Genomic DNA, 23,007 nt, shown 5'->3' with positions numbered 1-23,007 from the left:
TCATGCACACATCTTAGAGGTGCTCAGAGCTTTGGAGCAGAAGCCCCTCTGAGCCCGCTGGCGTAATAAATCCGAGTACTCCAACCCTCTGAGTGGTGCTTGTTTCTTGGCTGGCCTGTCATTTCCATAACAAGCTGAAGGGAGCTGCCTCACCTAAGATAAGTGTCCTTCTTGGGGACATCCTGTATCCAACAGCTGGTCAATATGGGGGTAAAAAGTCCTCACCCCTTTGCCTCAATTTTGGAAATCTCTGAAGGACCAGCTTCAGAAATTTTTGTGGGATTAGCTGAGGCTTCCTTTGACAATGGAACTCTTCAAATTTTCCCTCTGTCCAGTCCTGTTTCCCTCCTTCCCTCACAAACAACCTGCTCATCAATCTCCATTACAAAGTGTGTTTCTAGCAAAACTCAGCCTACTGCAGTATATACTCCTTGTTCTGGCTGGCTTATAAATCTCTGTTAGAGAAATAAATTTGTCTCATCCTTTGCTGAGTCCCTTAGTATTAAAATCCTTGGCTTACACAGTAGATTTCCATTCCCCTCCATCCCACCCACCCCAACAAAACACAGAAAGAGAATGGACGATCAGGAAAGCTGACACTGAGAAGAAACGATCATGAAAAAGAATTTCAAAAATGAAGAAATAATTTTTCTAGGCATATTCCTTGTAAATAAACTAACCCATTAACCATCAACTAACCAACTAACTGGCTGATGAGAATCTACTGATTGCAAAAATCAGAAACAAAATACATAGGAGCCCTTACTTACTCGAACCTTCGAATTTAAGTAGAGAAAAAAATAAAGGATATGCAAAGAGGGAGAAAAGAAGGATATGCCATGTGAGGGCCACGGGAATACTTTACATGGTTCAAATGACAGGTCACACCACAGTTCATCAATATAGTGGGCTCAGAATTCACTGGCCTAGTCAAGAATTAATTTGGAGGATTTGCAACTTGACTTGAGTGCTGAAAATGTGTTACAGTGCTTCTTCATGCTGTGGCTATCCCATGAGACAGAGTGCATTCATGTATTGGGGAGTCAGTAATTCCAGAACTAGAGGAACTGAGAAATTTTATTTTTGCGTTTCCTACATCCATTACCTTTCTTCTGATAACTCGTCTCAATTTTCCTTTAGGAAACGATCCTCCTATGCTTAGGGTATGTGGTTTCAGCAAAGCTTCAGACCATTAAGTGTTGGATGTATACAATGGGCCAATGGCTGGACCATCAGTCATGTGACTCCAGTTCAGGGATGGGCATTTTTTCTGGGGTTAATTTCTAACTTAATTCCACTGTTGTCAGAAAACATACTTTGGATGATTTCAATCCTTTCAAATTTATTGAGATTTATTTTGTGGTCCACCATAGGACCTAGCCTGGAAAATGTTCCACGTGCATATAAAAATTATGCATATTTAACAATCTTTAGATACATCATTCTGTATATGTCAGTTACTTTGAGTGGATTCGTAGTGTTATTTCAGTCTTTCCTGTTCTTGCTTATTTTGTGGGGTTTTTTTTCCCTTTTATCCTTAGTATTTCCTCTCCTTTGCCTTCTTTAGGTTTACTTTGTTCTTTAGCTTTTTGAGAATTTAACTCACTTTTTTTGTTTTGTTTTTACCGTTATAATTACTGAAGATTATGAAATTTCCTGTCATCACTGCTCTTCTCCCACAAATTCTTGTATAAGGTTGTCTCTGTCTGTGTCAGAGTTTTGTCTGTATCTCCCTATTTCATTCGATACTTGTTGAATAGAAAGCTTTTAAAAATTTTTTTTCAGGCAGAAAGGCCATTTAAAATTATGCTAATGATCTACAGTTTTATTGCATTGTTAGGAGAGAGGATTGTTTGCTCTGTCTTGGACCGGGCAAACAGGAGCAGGTTCGTGTCTGCTCTTACTGATGTGCTTATTTCTCTTTTCATCTACTGTGGTGTCTCCTTTACGAAGTTGGTAACTATTCTTTGGTGCGCTGATACTCAAAACTGCTTCATAAGCCTGGGCACTGCCGCTCGTAGCCTCACAGCGTGTCCTTCTCTGCGGTGACTTTTGATCTGAATTCCACCTGGTTCGGCGAGAATATCCGAGCACGCCGGTCCCGCATCGAGGCCGGCTCTCCCCGGGGCCGCGTGGGCGCTGCGGACGCGGGGCAGGCGCCGAGGGGCGGGCGCCGGGCGGGGTCGGGGCGGACCGGGCCGCTTGCAGGGCCCGCCCGCCTTTCCCGCCAAGCCCCGCCCCACCCCCCAGGCCCGCCTCCCCTGGACGCCCGGCCAGTGAGCCGGGACCCGCCGCAGAGGGTTCTGGGAAGTGCAGTTGTCTTCCGGCCGGCTCGTCCGCCATGACGTACTTCCGCGTGCGCCGCGCCGCTGCCGCAGTCAAGTACGCGCCTAAGGGGCTGTATCCGGCCGGGCGTCAGTGCCTAGGGGCGGGCCCGGGCAGTCCAGAGTTTCTGTCGCCGCGGGCCTGGCGGAGACGCGAAGTTGACCCGGCCCGGAACGTCCTGCGCCGACCAGGATCTCGGCCGGCCGAGCCACCCAGGTCGATCCAGGGCGTGGAGGGAGCCAGTCGGGTCTCGTCCGCTCGCGCGTCAGAGCCGCGGGCGGCACAGACTTATCGCTCCGATTCCCTGTCCAGGCCCAGAGGCCGCGTCCCTGCGAGGGACTCAGCCCTGGACGGGCAGGTGTCTGGTGCCCGCGGACCCCCCCTCCGTGGGCCACGAAGTCCCTGCTGGGTGGACAGGGTGGGAGCAGCGAGGAGACCCTCCGAGTTCGGGTCTCTCCTCCGCAGCTTGCACGAAACGGCGCGGGATGGCCACCAGGTTCCGAACAGCTTCGTGTTGGGTAAGTAGGAACTTTCTCCCTTGTGACAGCTGTCTCGGCACTGAGGGTGGACATGTTCATCCCTTCATGGTTAACACCCAGGGCTTGAACTCACGTGTCCCCCGCCGCCCCCTGCTGCTCCCCGTCTCTGGATCTCCAGAAAGGTTCCCTGTCTCCTGGCCTGGTGTGTCCGGTGCCCTCTCCTCCGGCAGTTATACTGCTGTTTTGCCAGCCGCGGACCCTGAACTCTGAGGGTCCTTGTGAAGGAAATTATCCTCTATCATTTCGCCTTTTTCACACACACGTACTGAGTTGTCTTCATGTCCAGACCTCTAGGGCCTCATTAAGGAAATTACCCTCCTTTTTGTTCATTCATTTGTTCAAATACCTATATACTGAGTATCTTTTTGTGTGCGGGACCCTGAGGCTGGGTTGGCAGTGCAGAGAAAAGAGGTACCTTTCTTGTTTTGGAGGCACTGTAGTCTGGGGAGGAGGGTAGTCATTGGGCAGGACAGCAGGTGAATGGGTGGGGAGAGGAATTTGAGGGTGCAAAGCAGGAAGGAGCAGTTTTGTAAGAAGAGAGGACCAGTAGACCACCTGGACTATGGCAGGTGATTGATGGAGACTTCACAGTGAACGCTACACGTCTGAGCTGTGGCACACACTGGCGATGTTCCCAGCTGGTATCCAGGGACAGAGTGTGGCTTTGTATGTGTTAAATATGCAGTGCCTGTAGTTGAGTATGTAGCTCGGGTGGGACTTTTCAACTAAAATATACAGATTAAAGGCACCTATGTTAGTGGAAGCCCAGGGTGTGACAGACAGAGAGAGCCCTGAAAAGGACCAAGAAGACTCAGGTCAGTGATTAGAATAGAACTGCAGTGAAAAAGGGCTGTGGTGCAAGAGGTGAGAGAAAGTTTGGAGAGTATTTTTTTTCCCTGAAAATTTGAGAAAAGAGAACTTCCTAAAAGCCATGATATGAAATGCCTCAGAAGTATTTAATGAGACCAAAAAGTACCTCTTGGATTTCAGAAGATACAGGTCTTAAGCAATTTTGTCTTTTTTTTAAATTGAAGTAGAGTTGATTTAAAATGTTGTGTTAGTTTCAGGTGTCAAGCGAGGTGGTTCCATATATGTATAATAATTTCAGATTCTTTCTCAGGTTCTTTTCAGAACTTTTTTCAGATTCTTTTCCATTTTACATTATTACCAGGTATTGAATATAGTTCCCTGTGCTGTACAGTGGGTCCTTAGAGTTTAGGTCTTAAGCAGTTTTCCGGAGCAGAGAGAATGTTCAGGATGGTGCAGAGGGTAAAAGGGTGTTGCAAAGGGGAATGCATGAGGCTGTGGACAGCAAGATGTAAAGGGACAACTAGTAATAGTATAGACTTTTTTAGAGGATCAAGTGTGACAGGAAAAGTTTGGGTGCCAGTGAGAAGGGGATTTCACTAGTGGCCTGAGTGGTAAAATTAACCTCAAAATCAGTGAACGTTTCATCTTTGAACAGTAACTGTCTAGAAAGTACAGTGAGAGAAAATATATTTGCAGTAGCACTACGAAAAGAAAGCAAGTGAACATAAGTATACAGGACCTAAATAAAGAAGACTTTACTGTTGATATAATAGGTATTACGAGGTACCACCGTTGGCTGGGCCCTTGTGTGTATGAAGCTGTTAAAGTCTCATGGCCCCATGAGGCAAGTATGTCCCCATTCCACAGGTGAGGAAACTGGGGAGTCTCCGCATGATCCCAAACTAGTAAGGGAAACAAGGAGACAAGGGCGGTGGAGGTAGGATTCCAACCCAGGCAGAGTGTCTTCCGAGTTTGTGCTCTATTTTTTTTTTCAAGCTGAAGTATAGTCAGTCACAATGTGTCAGTTTCTGGGGTACAGAATCATTTCTCAGTCATGCATATATATATATATATATCTATACACACACACACACACACACAGATTTGTTTTCATATTCTTTTTCATTAAAGGTTATTATAAGATATTGAATATAATTCCCTGTGCTGTACAGAAGAAATTAGTTTTTTAATCTATTTTTATATATAGTGGTTAACATTTGCAAATCTCCAACAGAGTTTGTGCTCTTTTTTGCCTCTTAAGACACTAAAAGACTAGCAAATGTAAACAGTATTTCCTTGTTTTTGAGTGCACGTGTTTATCAAACATTTATTGACCATCATGCCAGGTAATTTTCTAAGGCATGCGGGGGTGAACAAGATTGACAGGGTCTGTGACACCATGGAGGGTAGAGGAGAAGGGGAGACAAGTCAGAGGAACAGCACAAAGTTGTGACTGTCACACACATGAAAGAGAGTGGCTGGGTGGCTGCCTTAGATTGGCAGCATTGTCTTGAGCCACTATTTCAGCAGAGTCTGGATGACAACTCGATGATCATGGGAAGATCAGGGCCGGGGAAGAGGAAGCATTCAGGCTATGGATGCAGCGAAGTCAGTGGCCTTAAGGTGAGAACCAGCAGGTGCCTTGTCTAGTGGAAAGGGGTCTTTGGCAGGATGCGGAGGGGAGTTCGATAGCAAGGACCTGATTGTGCAGGGCCCTTTAAGTGAGGCGAGAAAGCCCTAGGAGTTGCCTATATTTTATGTTTTATTTTGAAACAATTTCCAAACTAGAGAAGTTGCAAGAATAGTAACAAAAAATAAAATAACCCCCCCCAAAAACTGTATTGTATTAAAAAAAAACCTTCCCCCAGATTCCACAGTTGTTACTATTACCACACTAGCTCTGTCATTCTCTCTTTACTCGTGAGTATGTGTATATGTGTGTGTGTGCATGTGTTAGTGTAAAAGGAACAACCACAGAGACTGAAGTTCAATGTTACTTTTTTAAAAATTTGCATTCTGTTTTACTGAAATACATATAGTCAGTTTATAATGCGTCAATTTCTGGTGTATAGTATAATGTTTCAGTCACACATGTACGTACATATGTTCATTTTCATATTCTTTTTAATCACAGGTTATTACAAGATATTGAATATAGTTCCCCAATGTTATTTTCTGCTAGAGCCCATTTCCCCTTTCCTCTGTTGTGTAGTTAGGGAGTGACGGATCACCTAATCTTAACAGGCAACAAGCTAGTTTGGGGCTGGGTTGCCACTTTAGTTGGTTCACGGTGTTTTCGGGTGTGGGGGGGTGCCGACTGCAGGCTCCTCCGTCACAGTACTTTGTGTCCTGAGCGCCTTGAGAGTATGGGAGAATCAGTCTGCTATTCCAACCCAGTTCCTGCACCGACTGGCACTCAGGAGATGCCCCATGGGGAGAACTGCTCTCCTTGGGGGCATCTAAGTCTCCTCTGGTTTCTCTTACTCCTGGTATGGTTCTCTACCTATTCGCAGGCTAGACAACCCCCCGCCCCCAACAGTGAATTAAGCAGCCTTACTTAGCTTACCCGGGACAAGCTCTCCCCTCACTGGAATTTGGTTTATTTAGTCCTTCTTGCTTCCTTGGGTGTCTCTGATGTCCTTAAAAACGTATCTGAGTATTGTAATTTGACATTCATTTTCTAATCGTAGCAGCAGTAGTCCAAGCATATGATTTTATTTCTTGTTAATGAGTGTTAGAAAATACTTATAATTAGATGAAATAAAATGAAACATCTTAGCATTTTGATTGCAAATTCATTGAATTTATACATTAATTCGTTGAAAATTAAAATCTTGGCCACATTGAGTCTACACATCATGAATGTTAATTACTCACATCTTTTTTTCTTCTTTTTAAAAAATTGAAATACAGTTGATAAACAATATTATGGTACTTTCAAGTGTACTACATAGTGCTTTGACATTTGCATACATTATGAAATGACACCACCCTAAGTCTAGTCATCTGTCCTCATACAAAGTTATTACAATATTATTGACCCTATTCCTTATGCTACATCCCCATGGCTTATTTATTTTATAACTGAAGGTCTGTACCTCTTAATCCCCTTCACCTATTTCCACCTGCCTCCCCTCTGGCAACTACCTGTTTGGTATCTGTGTCTGTGGAGTCTGTTTTTGTTTTTGTTTGTTCATTTAATTTTTTAGATTCCACATGTACGTGAGATCATATGGTATTTGTCTTTTTCTGTCTGCCTTATTTCACTCAGCGTAAATACCTCTAGTTCTATCCATGTTGTCACGGAGGGTAAGATTTCGATTTTTTAACGGCTGAGTCATATACTATTATGTACATGTATGTGTGTGTGTGTATATATATATATATATATATATATATATATAACGTCTTTATCTGCTCACCTTTCAGTGGATACTTAGGTTGCGTCCATATCTTGGCTATTGTGTTTCCTTTTTAAATCCTCTGCACTCATATATTTTCACATGTGTCTTTTTTGTTATGTTTTCCTGTATTTTTAAGCTTTATTACTGAGTACTTTCTAGATTGTTGCGGTTTTTCTTATTCTAAATTCTAGTTGGTTACCACTAACGTATCAAAGAGCTATTCCATCCATAAGGAACCATAATTCAAAAAGACACCTGCACCCCAATGTTCATAGCAGCACTGTTTACAATAGCCAAGTCATGGGAACAGCCTAAAAGTCCGTTGATGGATGACTGGATAAAGAAGATGTGGTATATTTATACAATGGAATACTATTCAGCCATAAAAATGACAACATAATGCCATTTGCAGCAACATGGATGTCCCTGGAGAATGTCATTCTAAGTGAAGTAAACCAGAAAGAGAAAGAAAAATACCATATGATATCACTCATAAGTGGAATCTAAAAAAAAAAAAAAAGACAAATGAACTTAAATATAAAACAGAAACAGACTCATAGAAATAGAATACAAACTTGTGGTTGCCAGGGGGAAGGGGGGTGGGAAGGGACAGACTGGGAGTTCGAAATTTGTAGATACTGACAGGTAGATATAGAATAGATAAACACGTTTATACTGTACAGCACAGGGAAATATAGCCAAGATCTTGTGGTAGCTCACAGTGAAAAAGAACCTGAAAATGAATATATGTATATTCATGTATGACTGAAAAATTGTGCCCTACACTGGAAATTGACACAATGTTGTAAACTGACTATAACAAAAAAAAATACATGTATATATTTATAAAAAAGAGCTATTCCATGTCGATTTTTTTTAAACTGCCACCCTGTTGATGTTTCTTATTGGTTCTCATGTATGTCAGCTGTTTCTCATGGGTTTTTTAGTCAGGAAATCTGGTGTTTGTAAATAATGACTGTAGTTTTTCTTCCTTGCTTCATGTTTGTTACTGGTGTTTTGTTTTGTTCCTGCTGTAACCAAATCCTTGAGGACATTGCTGACTAGTAGAGTTGATATGAGCATCCATGTCTCGTTCGTGATTTTGAACGGAATTTGTTTTTGTTTTGTTTTTTGAGGGGGAGTGGCAATTAGTTTTATGTATTTTTAAATTAAAAAAATTTTTAATTTTATTATTATTATGTTTTAAGTGGAGGGACTGGGTATTGAACCCAGGTCCTTGTGCATGCTAAGCACACGCTCTACCACTGAGCTGTACCCTCCCCCCATTGAAGGGATTTAGAATCGTCCTCGCCACCCCTGTGCAAGGTATCCCTGAGTTATCAGACTTTGAACTTTTTCTTTTATTGGTATGCATAGATGTTTTTTCCGTCTACAAGCCCAAAAGCTTCTGGAGAGCAGAGTGGGTTTTATGTGTCCTGGAATCTTTAGGACCCAGAATAATATCTGGCACAGGGAGGCTCGGTTATTAGTAGCGGTATTTTTAAATTCTCGCACAAAGTAAACCCTGGCCTGGGTGCGGGAGGCAGTCCGTGGAGGGGCGCTTCTCCTTTCCCTGGTCCTCTGCATCTTTCCACATGTCCTGGTGTCATTGCAGCCTGTCGAGCGGTGTGTATGTTGTCACAGGGATTGCTGTCATTCACGGATGTGTCCATGGAGTTCACCTGGGAAGAGTGGCAGTTACTGGACTCCACGCAGAAGCACCTGTACAGGGATGTGACTCTGGAAAACTATAGCAACCTGTTGTCTGTGGGTAAGTGACTCATAAGTCGCCACCCCTTTATCTTTTGTTGACCTGCCCTGGGGCCTTGGAAGTACTCAGTGATCATGGACTTGAACTCCAGAGGTCCTGAGTTCTTAGACCCTGTTTGGCCCTCACCTCCTAATTGTAATCTTTCCCCAGATGCAAATGAGTGCTTTCCTGTTGTAGCTCCTGATCCCTCAGTGCCCAAGCTTGGCCCACATCCTTTGTGATTTTCCCTGAACAGGGTATCATGGTTCCAAACCTGATTTAATCTTCAAGTTGGAGCAAGGAGAAGAGCCATGGATAATAAATGCCAGACTTTCCCGCCAGAGCTGTCCAGGTGGGTGAGCAGAAACCGGGAAGATGGGGGGTTGGGAGTAAACCGGGGCTGGCACACGGGCAGTGTTGTGTGCAGAAACTTCTTGTTGAAGTCTCTGAACCACGGGGGCGACTCGGGCTGAGCCCGAGAGTCCTCAGGGAAGGACGTGGCCCCGAGAACATGGTGTGCCTTCTCTGCACTCTGCTCCAATGCTGCTTTCTGGGCTGGTTTCCTTCCTTCTGGCACCTTCTTTCTCTGCCTTCCTTCCCGTGGTCCTGGGCATTTTTCTCTCTCTTGCCTCCACAGTTACATCCCTCAACTTTACCCACAGGTTTCGTTTCCTTCTCTCCCCTGGTTGGTCGGAGGGATTCCATTGCTTCCTTCTTGTTTCTCATTCTGGTCACTTGGAGATTGCAACTGTTAACTTTCTTGGGCACTTTTCTGAAAGAATTCTGAAATCTGGATTTTAAGTGATTTTTGTTGCCTTACTTTTATTTCCCTGGCCCCTCTTCCTCTTCCCTTTGGAATTGTCCAGATCAGCAGTTCCCTCCTATATTGGAATGGTTGGAAGGCTCTTCCATAGTGACAGTGGAAGCTTTTTTCCTTCCCAGCCTTGTGACCACACAATGGACATCCTCCTCCTCCTTCCGTTCTGCACTCTGTTCCTGGCTCTCTGTGCTTGCGGGAGAGCTCCCCTGTGCTTTCCCACTCTGCATCCTCAGTAGTGGGACTGGGAAGGCACTTCTGAAATATACTTCTTCCTCAGTTTTCCTGCCACTATTGGGAAGAAAGCATTCAGCAAGAAGTCCTGAGGGAGTGGGACAGCGCCTGAAGACCCCCTCCCACCGCAGCAGTCTTGGGATGGGGTGATGGCAGTTGTGTGCCTGACTGGAGCTGCCCAGACTTGTCTGTCCCTCTTAACATCACACTATTTGGGGCTTGTAGATGGACTTTACCATTCTCTCTGCATCTCCTGTCCAACCCTAATGTCTTCTGTTCCAGGGCTGTTTTGGCAACTCTTTTAATTTGCACGCGTTCCCTAGAGGACCTCATCCCTCACGTCGTTTAATACCTTGTATGTGCTGTCGACGCCTACTTTTTACTGAGCACTGCACTTAGGTCTAACTACCTACCTGCCGTCTCCATTTGGATATTTAACTAAGATCTCAAATGTAATAAGATCCAAAACAGAGTCCTTTGTTTTTCCTGCAAATGTGTTTCTCTCCCAGTATGTTGAGTCTCAAAGAGCTGCTTCTCAAGTCTAAAGTCTAGGAGTTCTTCAGTCTTCCCCTCCTGGGTTCCTGCATCCAGTCCCTTAGCATGTTTCTTAGTTCTGTGTCCAGATTGAGCCACATTACTCAGCTCCAGAAGGACTGCCCAGCCCTACCCTGCCATCCTGGACTACTGCAGTGGCTCTGAATCTGTCTCTCTGCTCTTTTCCCATTCATTTTTGATGTAACAGCCACTGACCTTTTAAAAGCAGAAGATGAATCGAGGTCCCCTGTAATCAGACTCCTTTGCGTAAGATGAAAACTTCCTCGGAGCCCTGCCTAATTTGGTTCCTGCCTTCACTCTGTTCACTCACTGGTTTCGGCTGTCCTGACCTTTTTTCTGTTTCTTAACCATGCCAAGCAGGTACCCTCCTCAGGAACTTTGTGCTTGCTATTCTTTCTTTTTGAAATGCTCTTGCCCTTAATTTTCTCGTTGCTCACTCCGTCTCATTTTTCAGATCTCGCCATACCTACCTAAATGTCACACCTAGCCAATCTGTATCCTGTGAATTCGCTTTTCAGTAAACTCCTGCAATAAAAAAATTCAGGTATAAAATAGTTGGCCTGGCTGTAAGCCCAAGCTAAGTTTCTTAAACTTCGGTTTCAAAATACATTTTTGGTCACTGCTAATTTGCTAGCTATTTTGCTACCTATTTCCATAAAGGGACTTGGTTTGGTTTGATTCACTTCCCCTTGCCCCCACACTGAGTTAAACGTTGTGTGTGCAGTTGGCCATTATTACTTTCTTTTTTTAATGTTTTTAGTTCTTCCAGCTTGTCTCTTTATTTAGACCATTTTTTAAAAATAATTTTTTTGTTTATTTATTTTTTAGAGGGGGAGGTAATTAGGTTTATACATTTACTTATTTTTAATGGAGGTACTGGGGATTGAATCCAGCACCTCATGCATGCCAAGCACACACTCTACCACTGAGCTCTACCCTCCCCACCCTGGCCAGTATTTCTTTTGAACCAGTGTTAGAGGCCAGTTACCAAAAGAAGATTCATTACCTGGCGGTTCTAAAGCTTTTTAATTCTATATCAGGTTTGTATTATGGTTTTTAAAATAGTGTTTTGTTTTTTTTCCCTAGAAGGTTGGAAAGAATGGTACCAGAAAAATGATGAACTTGAAAGTGTTGAGAGAAGCTATGCTTGTAATGCATTTGGAAAACTTCACGTGAGCAAGACCCACATTTCTTCAAGACAAAAGTTCCTTAAGTATAACCCACATGGAAAAAGTTTGCCACAAAACTTAGCTTCAACCACAAGCTGTCTAAGAAAGAGTCCTGAAAAGTTTCACGGATATGAAGAATCATATTTTCTGAAGCATCAAAGAGCTCACAGTATAGAAAAAAACTGTGTATGTAATGAGTGTGGGAAAGCTTTCCGATGTAAATCACAGCTCATTGTACATCTCAGGATTCATACAGGAGAGAGACCGTATGAATGCACTAAATGCGAGAGAGCCTTCAGTGCCAAGTCAAACCTTAATGCCCATCAGAGAGTCCACACAGGAGAAAAGCCCTACTCATGTATCGAGTGTGGGAAAGTCTTCTCTTTCAGGTCACAGCTCATTGTCCATCAGGAAATTCACACGGGAGGGAAGCCTTATGGTTGCAGTGAATGTGGGAAAGCCTACAGCTGGAAATCACAACTTATTTTACACCAGAGAAGCCACACGGGAGTGAAACCCTATGAATGCAGTGAGTGCGGGAAAGCCTTTAGTTTGAAGTCACCATTCGTTGTGCACCAGAGAACTCATACAGGAGTGAAACCCCATAAATGCAGTGAATGTGGGAAAGCCTTTCGGAGTAAGTCCTACCTCCTGGTTCACATTAGGATGCACACAGGAGAGAAACCCTATCAGTGCAGTGACTGTGGGAAAGCCTTCAATATGAAGACACAGCTTGTGGTACATCAGGGAATCCACACAGGAAATAACCCTTATCAGTGCAGTGAATGTGGGAAGGCCTTTGGCAGGAAGGAACAGCTCACTGCACATCTGAGAGCTCATGCAGGAGAGAAACCCTACGGATGCAGTGAGTGTGGGAAGGCTTTCAGCAGCAAATCATACCTTGTTATACATAGGAGGACACACACTGGAGAGAGACCCTACGAATGCAGTTTCTGTGAGAGAGCCTTTTGTGGGAAGTCACAGCTAATTATACATCAACGAACTCACTCAACGGAGAAGCCCTATGAATGCAGCGAGTGTGAGAAAGCCTATCCTCGGAAGGCATCACTTCAGATCCACCAGAAAACTCACTCAGGAGAGAAACCCTTTAAATGCAGTGAGTGTGGGAAAGCCTTCACTCAGAAGTCTTCTCTCAGTGAACATCAGAGAGTTCACACCAGAGAGAAACCCTGGAAATGCTCTGAGTGTGGGAAGTCCTTCTGTTGGAATTCAGGGCTTCGAATACATCGAAAAACTCACAAGTGAGGACTCAGAATGGAGTGGATGTTAGAAGTGTTCACCCAGACGTTGACCCTCAGGAGGCTTCAGATGACAATACAGACAGGATACTAAGCGGGAAGTCCTAAAACTACAGTCCTGTCAAATTAGTCGTACAGGGAGAGGCCAGGCATATTTGGAATGAATGTGCAAAAGAGTCCAGAAATCAGTCATGCACATCTTTGTGGACAAGGGGACCACTGAAGGAGTAAGGAGCAGCACCTGCGTCAGATGTAGTAGCATCATGATGAAGGTTTAATTGGGGAATTCATTTTGAGAACTCCCCGTAAATTTAATAAGTCAGGAAAGCATTTTCCCACAGACATGTTACATGGGGACTCATATTCCAGATCTGATGCTGTTTTAGAACAAAGAAAAGACTTTTTCTTGGTGGAGAATAAAGTTGTTTATTTTCATGTGTAAATAGAGTAATGGTCAGGGAAACAGCAAGGACCATATTCTGAAGGTTAAGGGGTATCAAGTGTGACTTTCCTGAGTGACACTGAAGAGCATTTTTTAAAATTCTGGTATTTTATTTTTAAATGTAACGTTATATTTGATAGTTTGTCAAATGACATCCCCCAATATCCTCCCTATTAAATGCTAAGTATCAGCATTGTCTCTTTATTTCTTAGCAATATAACTAAAACCATGTGGCTTTTAATAAATGAAAGGCGTTAGTTCTCACCCCAGATGGGTTTGTTCACTCAGTGGTCTGCGTCATGGGTCTGGAAGTTGTTACAGGGTCACTTCCTAAGCACAGTCTCAGAGTGAGCCCTGACCATACTCCAGCAGTTTGGTCTGTTCTCCACAGATTGGTAGGAGCAGCCTAGACGTCTCTGGAGGAACCCCCCTTCTGCGTTGTGTGCACCCTTGTGGCAGCGTCCTTCAGGCTGTCCTTCCCACCAGCCACAGGTCAGCATTCTACCCCTCGTCCAATAACAGTGCCCTCTCTCCAAGAGTGTGAGTCTCTAATTCAGTTTTATGTGAAGGGAAATAGCCCAACCCATTCATCCTTGTCCTAGAATTGCACTGAGACCATCAATTAGTTCCTGCCGTATGGATTCCTCAGAATAACTTGTGATGCTCCCTTTTATGAACCTGGGTTTCTGGTCATCTGTGCACTTCCTCACATCTTTTCAATAAAAATATTGCCCTCTGCTAAAGTTAAGGAAAATGAGTTCCTGTTTCTTGTGACTGAAGGGCTTTCATTGATAAGCTGTTGCTCTGGAGTTGTTGTAGGTAGTAAACTGTTAAAAGAAAAGCTGGGTATGAGGTTTAGGTTTTTGCCTGAGACAAGAAGAAAATCTTTCAGATTCTTGTTTATGTTCCAGGATGGATACTTTTTAGCTCATGGTATGAAATGGTGCTGATGCTCGTGTATACCATGAACCTTGTGGCCCCTGATGGTAAGATTCTGGGACACAGGAAGAGTTTTAAGTTTATGAGGGAAATCTGGGGCAGGAGATGACCTGGCTATTTTTGGTCCTGTTGGCTCTTCAACTCAACCATGACAGGCTTGAAGGCCTGAAATCTCATCTCAAGGCAGAGAGTTGACCTCGGCTGCCCTCTGCAACACTGCTGAAATAACTGCTTACTCGGAGCTTTGTGGTCGGGATGGTGGGAGTCAGACAAATACTTGGCTTGCTGAATCAAGTCACACAGGGAAGAGGGCATAGCTCAGTGGTAGAGTGTGTGCTTAGCACACGAGAGGTCTGGGTTCAATCCCCAGTACCTCCATTGAAATAAATAAGTAAACCTAATTACCTCTCCCCTCCAAAAAATTTTTTTTAATGTACACAGGTGATGAAACAAAGAGAACTTAATGCACATACACACAAATGAGTGTGATTAAAACTGGGGAAATCTTAGTAAGTCTTATGGATTATATCGGTGTCAATACCCTGGCTCTGATATTATACTATAGTTTTGCAAAATGTTAACATTGAGGTGAACTGGACTGTGTGTGTAAGGGATCTCTGTGTTACTTTTTATACTGTGGGTGAATTTGCAATTATCTCCATAAAATTTTCAATTAAAAAAGCAAATGTAATAAAGATGTAAAAGGAGAATGAATAAACTATTACATACAGTCAATGGGATATTATGCAGCTGTGAAATAAACTACAATTGAATAAACAACATGTTCAAGTCCTGGATATATAGTAGTGAGTAACAAAAGTCTTTCTCAGAAGGCTGTATATAATGTAATACTATTGTTAAAGGCCAATAAAAAGGACTTATATGTTATTTAGGCACATATGTGTAGGTGATAAAGACGATGAAATGAAGCAAGATAATGATAACCAAAATATTTAGGAGAGTGACTACCTCTGTGGGGGAAGCAGTGAGTCGGAAAGGAGAAACAGCAAACAGGTTGCAAGTAATCTGTAATTTTTTTTCTCAGACTGGATGAGAGATTCATGAACATTCATGAGGAAGTATTTGTAACTAAGATTTAAAAAGGGGACACAAACACAAGTAATTTAGATTTTTTAACTATAGGAGAATACCAGGAGTAATCACATGCCACTAAATATGACCATTTAGATTAAAATTTCCATTTTCTTGCAAATTGTACATCACCAAAATCGACCAAGCAGAAAATCTAAGACTAAATCAATAAGAAATAAGGAAATTGGATTGTAGTAAAAAACTTACCTAAATGGAATGTAGCAAGCCTAGATTACCGAACAGTAAAATTTTACCAAACATTGAAGGACTTGGTCATCATGTTACACAAGCAGTATTAGAAATATTTGAAGGATAATTACTCTCAAATTCATTTTACAATCTTGGTATGAACTTCACACTAAAATTGGATAGACACAATAGGAAAACATAAAGGTCAATTTAATAGATGCAGGGGGAGGGTATAGTTCAGTGGTAGAGCAGCTGCTTCATGTGCACAAGGTCCTGGGTTCAATCCCCAGTGCCTTGGCTAGGAGGAAGATACTCTTTTTAACTAAAAATAATAGATGAACATTTTTTGAATAAAATGGAATCCAGATTTCTTTCCCTACACACTTGTGTATGTATTAGGTTGAAATGGTCAGTAATCGACTGTTTTGTCATATGTGGTAGGGTAGATTTTATTTTCCAGAGATGATTCTAAGAACATGTCCCATCTCCTGTCCTCTTCTACAGCGTGACTGAGAGTCCTGTTGGCTGGTGACTTGCTTGTAGCTAAAAGAATGTGGAGAAAGTGCTCTGTTTTCATTGTTGGAATACTTGTTCTTGAAGCTCTTGGCAGTCATTTGAGCTGTCCCTCAGGCTGTGGTCCTAGGAAGAAACCTCAGAGAGTCCCTGTAGACAAACCACGCAGAGAGGCTCTGAGGCTCCATTGAGGAGAATGAGATGCCCTTCCAGTCCCCACCTACGCCAGCTCCAGCCATGAAAGGGCAGCAAGTGCACGAGGGACACTGACCATTACTGGCCATCCAAACCAGCCCTAAATTCCTGACCAGCAGAAACCATGAGAGATGTAGCATCTGTGCTTTTATCTATGCAGTAGAGTTTGGGGGAGATATTTTAGGCAGCAGTAGTGACTGGAATAGAAATTTGGTATTGGAAGTGGGATGCTACCGGCACAAAATCTTAAAACATCTGCCCCTGGCTTTGACACTGGGTGGTGAGCAGAATCTGGAAGACTTTCGAGGAAAATGTTAGTGAAAGCCTGAAGAGCCCTTAGGGAGAGTGTTAACAGAGCCGAAAAGCCATCAAGGAGGTTGCTGATGAGGGCTTGAAGGAACATAAGGAACGTGTTATTGGAACACGGGGAAAGGGAGATTTTGTTATGCAACAGCAGAAAGCTTCTCAATATTATTACCTGATGTAGATGGAAAACAGAAAATGCGCCTAATCGGAACCAACCAGGACCCTATGGGGCCTCCCGAGAACAGACCGCCTGCCTCACACCCCACCATGTGCTCCGCCTGCCTCCTGTCTGTAGAAAACTCCTAGGCCTTCCTCAAGTTCCAAAGAGGAAATTTAATCAGAGAAATGAAAAAAAATGCAGAAAGAAAGGAAAAGAGTCAAGCGAGACATAGTTTAGTCATTAAACAAAGTCAAGGAACTTTATTTCCTCCTCAAAGACTGTAGATAAGATTCTGAGCCACATCCTTTGAGCTGCTTTTGCAAATACTGAAAGCCCCACCAGGTAGAAATTAAGTGTGTGCTGCCCACAAACATGTAGACTCCAGACTGGTTGGAACCACAAAGTTGGTGCTGTTGACTCCCAGTGACCTCACCACCAACTGATCAGATGATCACACACCCCACAACCCCCTCCCTCACCTTGTCTTTAAAAACCTTTCCCAGAAAGCCACTGGGGAGTTCAGGCCTTGTGAGCATTAGCTTCCTGGACTCCTTGTTTGGTGCCTGCAATTGACGTCGCACTTCCCTCACCACAACTTGGTGTCAGTAGGTTGGCCTTATTGTGCGTGGGGAAGGACACCCGCATTTGGTTCGGGAACATAATGACCTCAAATGGTAAAGCTAGGAGTTTTCTAGGCAAAGTGTTAGTGTGCTACGTGGTTTATTCTCACTGCTTATAATAAAATGAGAGAGGAGCAAGAAGAACTGAAAAACAAACAATTCCACGGAGGAAATGTCAACGGTCCTGTTACAGTCTGTTCAGCCAGTAAATGAGAAAGGTCCTCAGGCACCATAAAATCCTTACATAAGATTTCAGAAAGATCTAAGGGGAGCCTCATGTACCCCATCAGAGAAAAGAAAACCTTCTAAGGATATTACAGGAATGCCTTTGTGGACCCTCTCTCATAAAAAAAAGAGCTTCTAAGAACCTCAACACAGGCGGCAGATGAAGTCTTATCTCTAAGAGATGTGTTGGGGTTGTGGCTTTTGCCTAACTGATACATTAAAAAGCCCACAATTGTTTTTCGTCATTTTCTATGTATCCCCTCAACATCCACCAAACCCCTTCTTCACCAAAATACTCTCATAACAGAAATTGGGAGCTCCCTCTTTCAGAATTGAAGTCAGTCTACACACCCTCAAAGAGATAAGCTGTGGATCAGGTGGTGAGTCCTGGCAGATCTAGGGGAGAATCATTTTGAAGAAAATCTCATTGTAGCCTGTCAGCCGAGGGAGGCTGATGTGGGGTTCTAGAAGGTGAGCGGCCCAAACGAAAAAATGCACGAGGAGTTGCCATACTGCTGGACAGACTTCAGCCGGAGACACCATGGGGTTAATAACACTTTATTGCCACAGGGAGGTGCACCCTATGATGCACCTGTCCTGCTTTTATCTGTTTTCTGTCAGCACATGCGCGGTCTGAGTTTCTTTGTTCATTAGGCTTACAGAATATCTCTAGCACATGTGTACTTCTATTTTCTTTGTTCTAAATCTTATATAATTGACGCATGCGTGGAGCAATTATTTACTGCATACTACAAACATGCTCTGATCGTGGCCTTGGGTCCCACGGCCTTAACTCATCTCAACACCAGCTCACATAGCCTCAATTCCCAAGAATAGTTTCCGTTACTTGAGGTTGGAGCCATGCAAATGGAAGAGTTAACATGAATGTTTAATAAATAAAAATGGTGAAATCGGATCACGTTTGAGTAGAAAGAAAAATAGAGGATAACAAATATAGGTAATTGTAGGGTTCCCAGCCAGAAGTGGAAAAAGAGAAAGCCAACTGTAAACTGAAAGGCAGTATAAACACGTACACACACAACACAGAGTTTTTAACCCTGAATTGACAAGGACAAACCTTGTTCCCAATAAAAAGAGATCTTTGGACCACCAACCTTTTTGCAGCAGGAAGGAGGATGAAAAGGCTACTCAGTGGCCAACATGGATCAGTTTTCTTAATTCTTATTTTTTACTGAGGTATAGTCAGTTTACAATGTTAGTTTCATGTGTACAGCAAAGCGATTCAGTTATACATATACATACATATATATTTTTTCAGATTCTTTCCCATTACAGCTCATTATGAGAAACTGAATATAGTTCCGTGCTGTACAGTAGGTCCTTGTTGATGGAGCACTTTTTATGATTAAAGAAGGATGACTCAGCAGAACCAGGTCCAGAGGTGCCACTAGAAGATATGCAGAACTCCACGCGCGCTGGACTGGACTGTAGTCGATGAACTGGTGACGAGCACCCAGCAGGATTTAGGAATTTCTGTGGACCAGTGGCTGCTGTGTGGGGGCTTCCTGTTGGCCCCAGTTTTGAACAGGAGCACCTACAGCAGTTTGCCATGTGTGCCCCACCATTCTATTCCAGGAGTGTAAGAGGAAAATAACTTGCCTTTCAGCTCACAGGTAATCCGGTCGAGAGGAAGAGCACGCAAAAGAGCTGTACCCGAGGGAGCAGTCCTAACGCACTTCAATCAGGCAGTAGTGCCTGATTCAGATGATAAGATCCTGGACTTTGATGTCGTGATGGAACGAGACACTTGGGGTCTTGGGACAGGAGACGGTCACAGCTTGCGGATGTGAACTGTCAAAGCCAGAGGGCAGAGTTGTGTCTTCCTAGGATGTCTACAAGAAAACCTCCTACTCAGCACCCTCTTCCACAGTGTGACCATGTGACTGCTGCTCCTCCCATGGGGAGGGGAGGTCTGAGCCCCCACCTCTTGAATCTGGATGCACAGATGATTTGTTCATAGCCAACAGACTGCAGCTGAAATGTAGCTGTGTGGCTTCCAAGGCAAGGTCATAAAAGGAGAGGCAGATTCCGCCTGGTTCACAGAAACACTCCCTGATGAAGATTTCAGCTCCCAGATAAGTAGTCCAACTGCCTGAGGGCTGTGCTGTGATGAAGTGGCTGCAGCTCACACAGAGAGTCCACGCACAGTGGCCTAGAACCACAGGAAGCGCGAGAGACATCTCCACCTCCCCAGGTGTTCCAGCCCCTGCTGGAACCTGACTGCAATCACGTGAGAAACTTCAAGACTAAACTGCCCAGCTGAGTTGTCCTCCATTTCCCACCCAGGAAACTGAGAGATATAATAAGTCACTAAATTTTTTTTTAATGCTCAGCTTTTTTTTTGCAGTTAAAAAAATGTTATGCTCAGCTTAAAAATTTTTTTATTAAAAACTCTTTTTATGCTCAACTGTTTTATTTTTTAATTAAAAAATCTTTTATACTCAGTTTTTTAAAATTATCTTTTATGCTCAGCTTTTTTTTTTAATAAGCCACTAAATTTTGAAGGGATCTATTGTGTAGAAGAGTAATAGGAGTAACCTCACAGAAGGACAATTTCATATTGTTCAACCTTATAAATAAATAAATAATATCTTCAAGGCAGTTTAATATTAGAGTTTACCAGTGTATTTAGCATATTAATCTCTTGATGTAGAGATAAGTTAGTATAAAAAAACCCCACCTGTATAGCGTAAGAAAAATACTCAGTACAGTTCAGCAGTTCTTCATGATGAAGTTCCTAACAAACTCAGAATGGCAGGTAACTTCTTTTAAAGACAGTAAAGGATAGCTACCAACCCCTACAGCAAATACCATACTTAAAATAAAACTTCAGAAACATTATACATAAAGCCAGGAACTACTGAGCTGACCCCTCTATTTCTCATACTGTTAAGCATTGAACTGGCATCCTAATCAGTGCAGTAAGACAAGAAGTAAAAATAAAGAATTATATGGACTGGAAAGAAGGAGAGAGAATTGTGGTTATTAGAAGCAACATCTGAAAAGTGATTTTAGCACTGCTGCTATTAAGACAATAAATTCTTAGCATTCTTACCACCACAGCAAAATTTTTTTTCTATTCTGTTAATTTTGTATCTGTATGGAATGATTGATGTTCACTAAACTTACTGTGGTATCATTCCATGATTTATACCCTGCTGTATGTCAATTACATCTCAGTAAAACTGGGGAAAAACAGAAGGAGGAGATTAGGACGCAGACACGCACAGAGGGATGACCATGTGGGGGGCACAGAGGGATGACCATGTGGGTACACAGAGAGAAGACAGCCACCTCCAAGCCAAGGAGAGGAGCCTTAGAAGAAAACAACCCTGCCAGCACTCTGATATCAGACATCCAGCGTCGGGTCTCTAGAATTGCAACAAAATTAATTTCTGGTGTTTACCCCTCCCAGTCTGTGGTATTTTATTCTGACAGCCCTAGTAATCTAAACACAATTGGAATGAGGAAACTGGCTGCTTAACATGTGGAAACAAAACAAAATTAGATCAATATTTCACACAATTCCAGACAGATTAAAATTTACATGTGAAAGCAAAACGCTGAAACTGTTAAAAGATTAAACCATGGACATCTTTTATGATACCAGGGTGGGGAAAGATTTCTTAACAAAACATATAAGTAAACCATAAATGAAACCATAAAGGAAAAGTTAGATAAATTTTATGTCAATAATAAAATCTATGGGATCAACAATTTTATAAACAAAGTTCCAAGACAAGGAATAGACAGGAACCAAATTAAAACATATATTGTGTATCAAGGATTAGTAAACAATATATGTTCAACTCCATGAATCTAGTAGAAAAAGTTAACTCAACAGAAAAATGGCAAAGGATAATTGACAGTTTATGGAAAGCCCCAAATGGTGTAGAAATGTGTATACTTTGGCAGTGATTACTGACATACATCCTTGTAAACAGGGAAGAACAAATCAGACTCCATGTTGGATGTTTCTTTTACTTTAACCCTGTATTATATTGCTTTTGCCACAAGTTAAGAATGTTACCTAGTGCCTGAAATATACAGGGTAGCCCATTCTCAAGACTCTGATATTTAAAGGTATAACACTTTTCCATTCATATAGAGATTAAAAAGTTGCAGAAGAGAGAATAGCATTTGTCTTGTTGGAGGTTTACAGGTACACCATCACCAAACCTACGTGGACAGGTGAAAGAACAAAGGATTTGGACACCAAGAAGTTTGCAACAACCAACCACACCCTTCCCCTTTTTAGTATAAATGGAGCCTGAATTCTGACTTGGGAAAGATGGTTCTTTGGGACAGTAGTCCCCATCTTCTCAGTCTGCTAGCGTTCCAAATAAAGTCTCTATTCCTTGCCCCAATACCTTGGCTCCCAATTTATTGGCCTGTCGTGCGGCAAGCAGAATGAGTTTGGACTTGGTAACACTTGTGTTCTGCATTTTAAGTATTAGTTCAGTTTAAAAATTTTTGATCTTGGGTATTCAGACCTTGTTCCAAACTCCTCCTCATATTCCACCTTTAAGGAGCATAGTGGCTTCATGGTTGAAGTCTATATTTTTCATCATATTAAATTAGGAAACAACTTTTTCTAATTATTTTTAAAACCTAGAATGTATTTTTCAGTTTAAAATTTTCTTTCATCTTATTGAGATAATTCTATTTTCCCCTTGACTTATTTATTTATACTATTGTATATCCTGATTGTCCTTATATTTCCAGAATAGAGTCCACTTGGTTTCTAGTCTACAAATGTATTTTTACTTCCACAAAAATATTGCCAGCTTCTCTCTATGGGTAATTTTTCAGTATTTTTGAATGGGCAGCAACTAATCAAGTTTTGTCTGAGCTTCCTTTTCAAATTATACACTTATCGATTTTGGTGCCTCTATGCTATTTAATAAATAGAAAACTTTCTATTTAATTCCTCTGAAGCTATTTAATTAAGAATTCTCTGATCACTGGATGTTCGAAAGAATCCACTGGAAACTCAACGATTGATGATTTTTGACAAATAATTTCTAATATTGTCTTCGCTTTTACCCATGTTTAGGTTTTCCCGCTTCTTGGGTCAAACTTGACACTATTCCTTGGGAATCATTTGTGTCACAAAGAATTTTGCATTTATTAGCACAGAGAGGATTCTCATTCAATTTCCCACGTGTCTGTGGTCCTCTTTTTTCATCCTGCCCTTCATTGTCTTTCTTGAGAAGTCGGGATAGTGACTTATTCATAACTTCCCCCACAGCATCTGAATTATGGACTAGCTTCACTTGTTTTCTGCTTTGCCTATCTACTGTCCAACAAGTGTTAATTTTTTTTCCCTCGGTTGAATTCTTGAGCGGTTGTCTATCGTATCTATCATCTCTGTCGGTCTGCCTGTCCGTCTGTCCATCCCCAGCCACCGCCCATCTACGTGTCTGACCCGCATCCCGGGGTC

At 42.5% G+C, this 23,007-nt stretch overlaps 1 protein-coding gene across 3 annotated transcripts; it reads left to right on the top strand.

Annotated features, from left to right (window-relative positions):
* The first annotated feature begins 2,369 nt into the window (after positions 1–2,369).
* Positions 2,370–13,568, top strand: ZNF26 (zinc finger protein 26). 3 transcript variants are annotated; one of them, XM_045511718.2, is made up of 4 exons: positions 2,370–2,843; positions 8,723–8,849; positions 9,085–9,180; positions 11,524–13,568. In XM_045511718.2, exons 1-4 carry the CDS (start codon positions 2,811–2,813, stop codon positions 12,867–12,869), a joined length of 1,602 nt encoding a protein of 533 aa, XP_045367674.1. In that variant the 5' UTR covers positions 2,370–2,810; the 3' UTR covers positions 12,870–13,568. The 3 variants fall into 3 exon arrangements, with proteins under 3 accessions (XP_045367674.1, XP_010946641.1, XP_010946642.1); XM_010948339.3 differs by having other exon boundaries at positions 2,371–2,843; positions 11,521–13,568; XM_010948340.3 differs by having other exon boundaries at positions 2,371–2,843; positions 8,694–8,849; positions 11,521–13,568.
* The last annotated feature ends 9,439 nt before the right edge of the window (positions 13,569–23,007 follow it).

This window comes from Camelus bactrianus, chromosome 32, assembly GCF_048773025.1.
Source record: "Camelus bactrianus isolate YW-2024 breed Bactrian camel chromosome 32, ASM4877302v1, whole genome shotgun sequence".
NCBI lineage: Eukaryota > Metazoa > Chordata > Mammalia > Artiodactyla > Camelidae > Camelus > Camelus bactrianus.
Note: the sequence above shows the minus strand (reverse complement) of the source record. Positions and strands in the feature narration are given on the sequence as shown.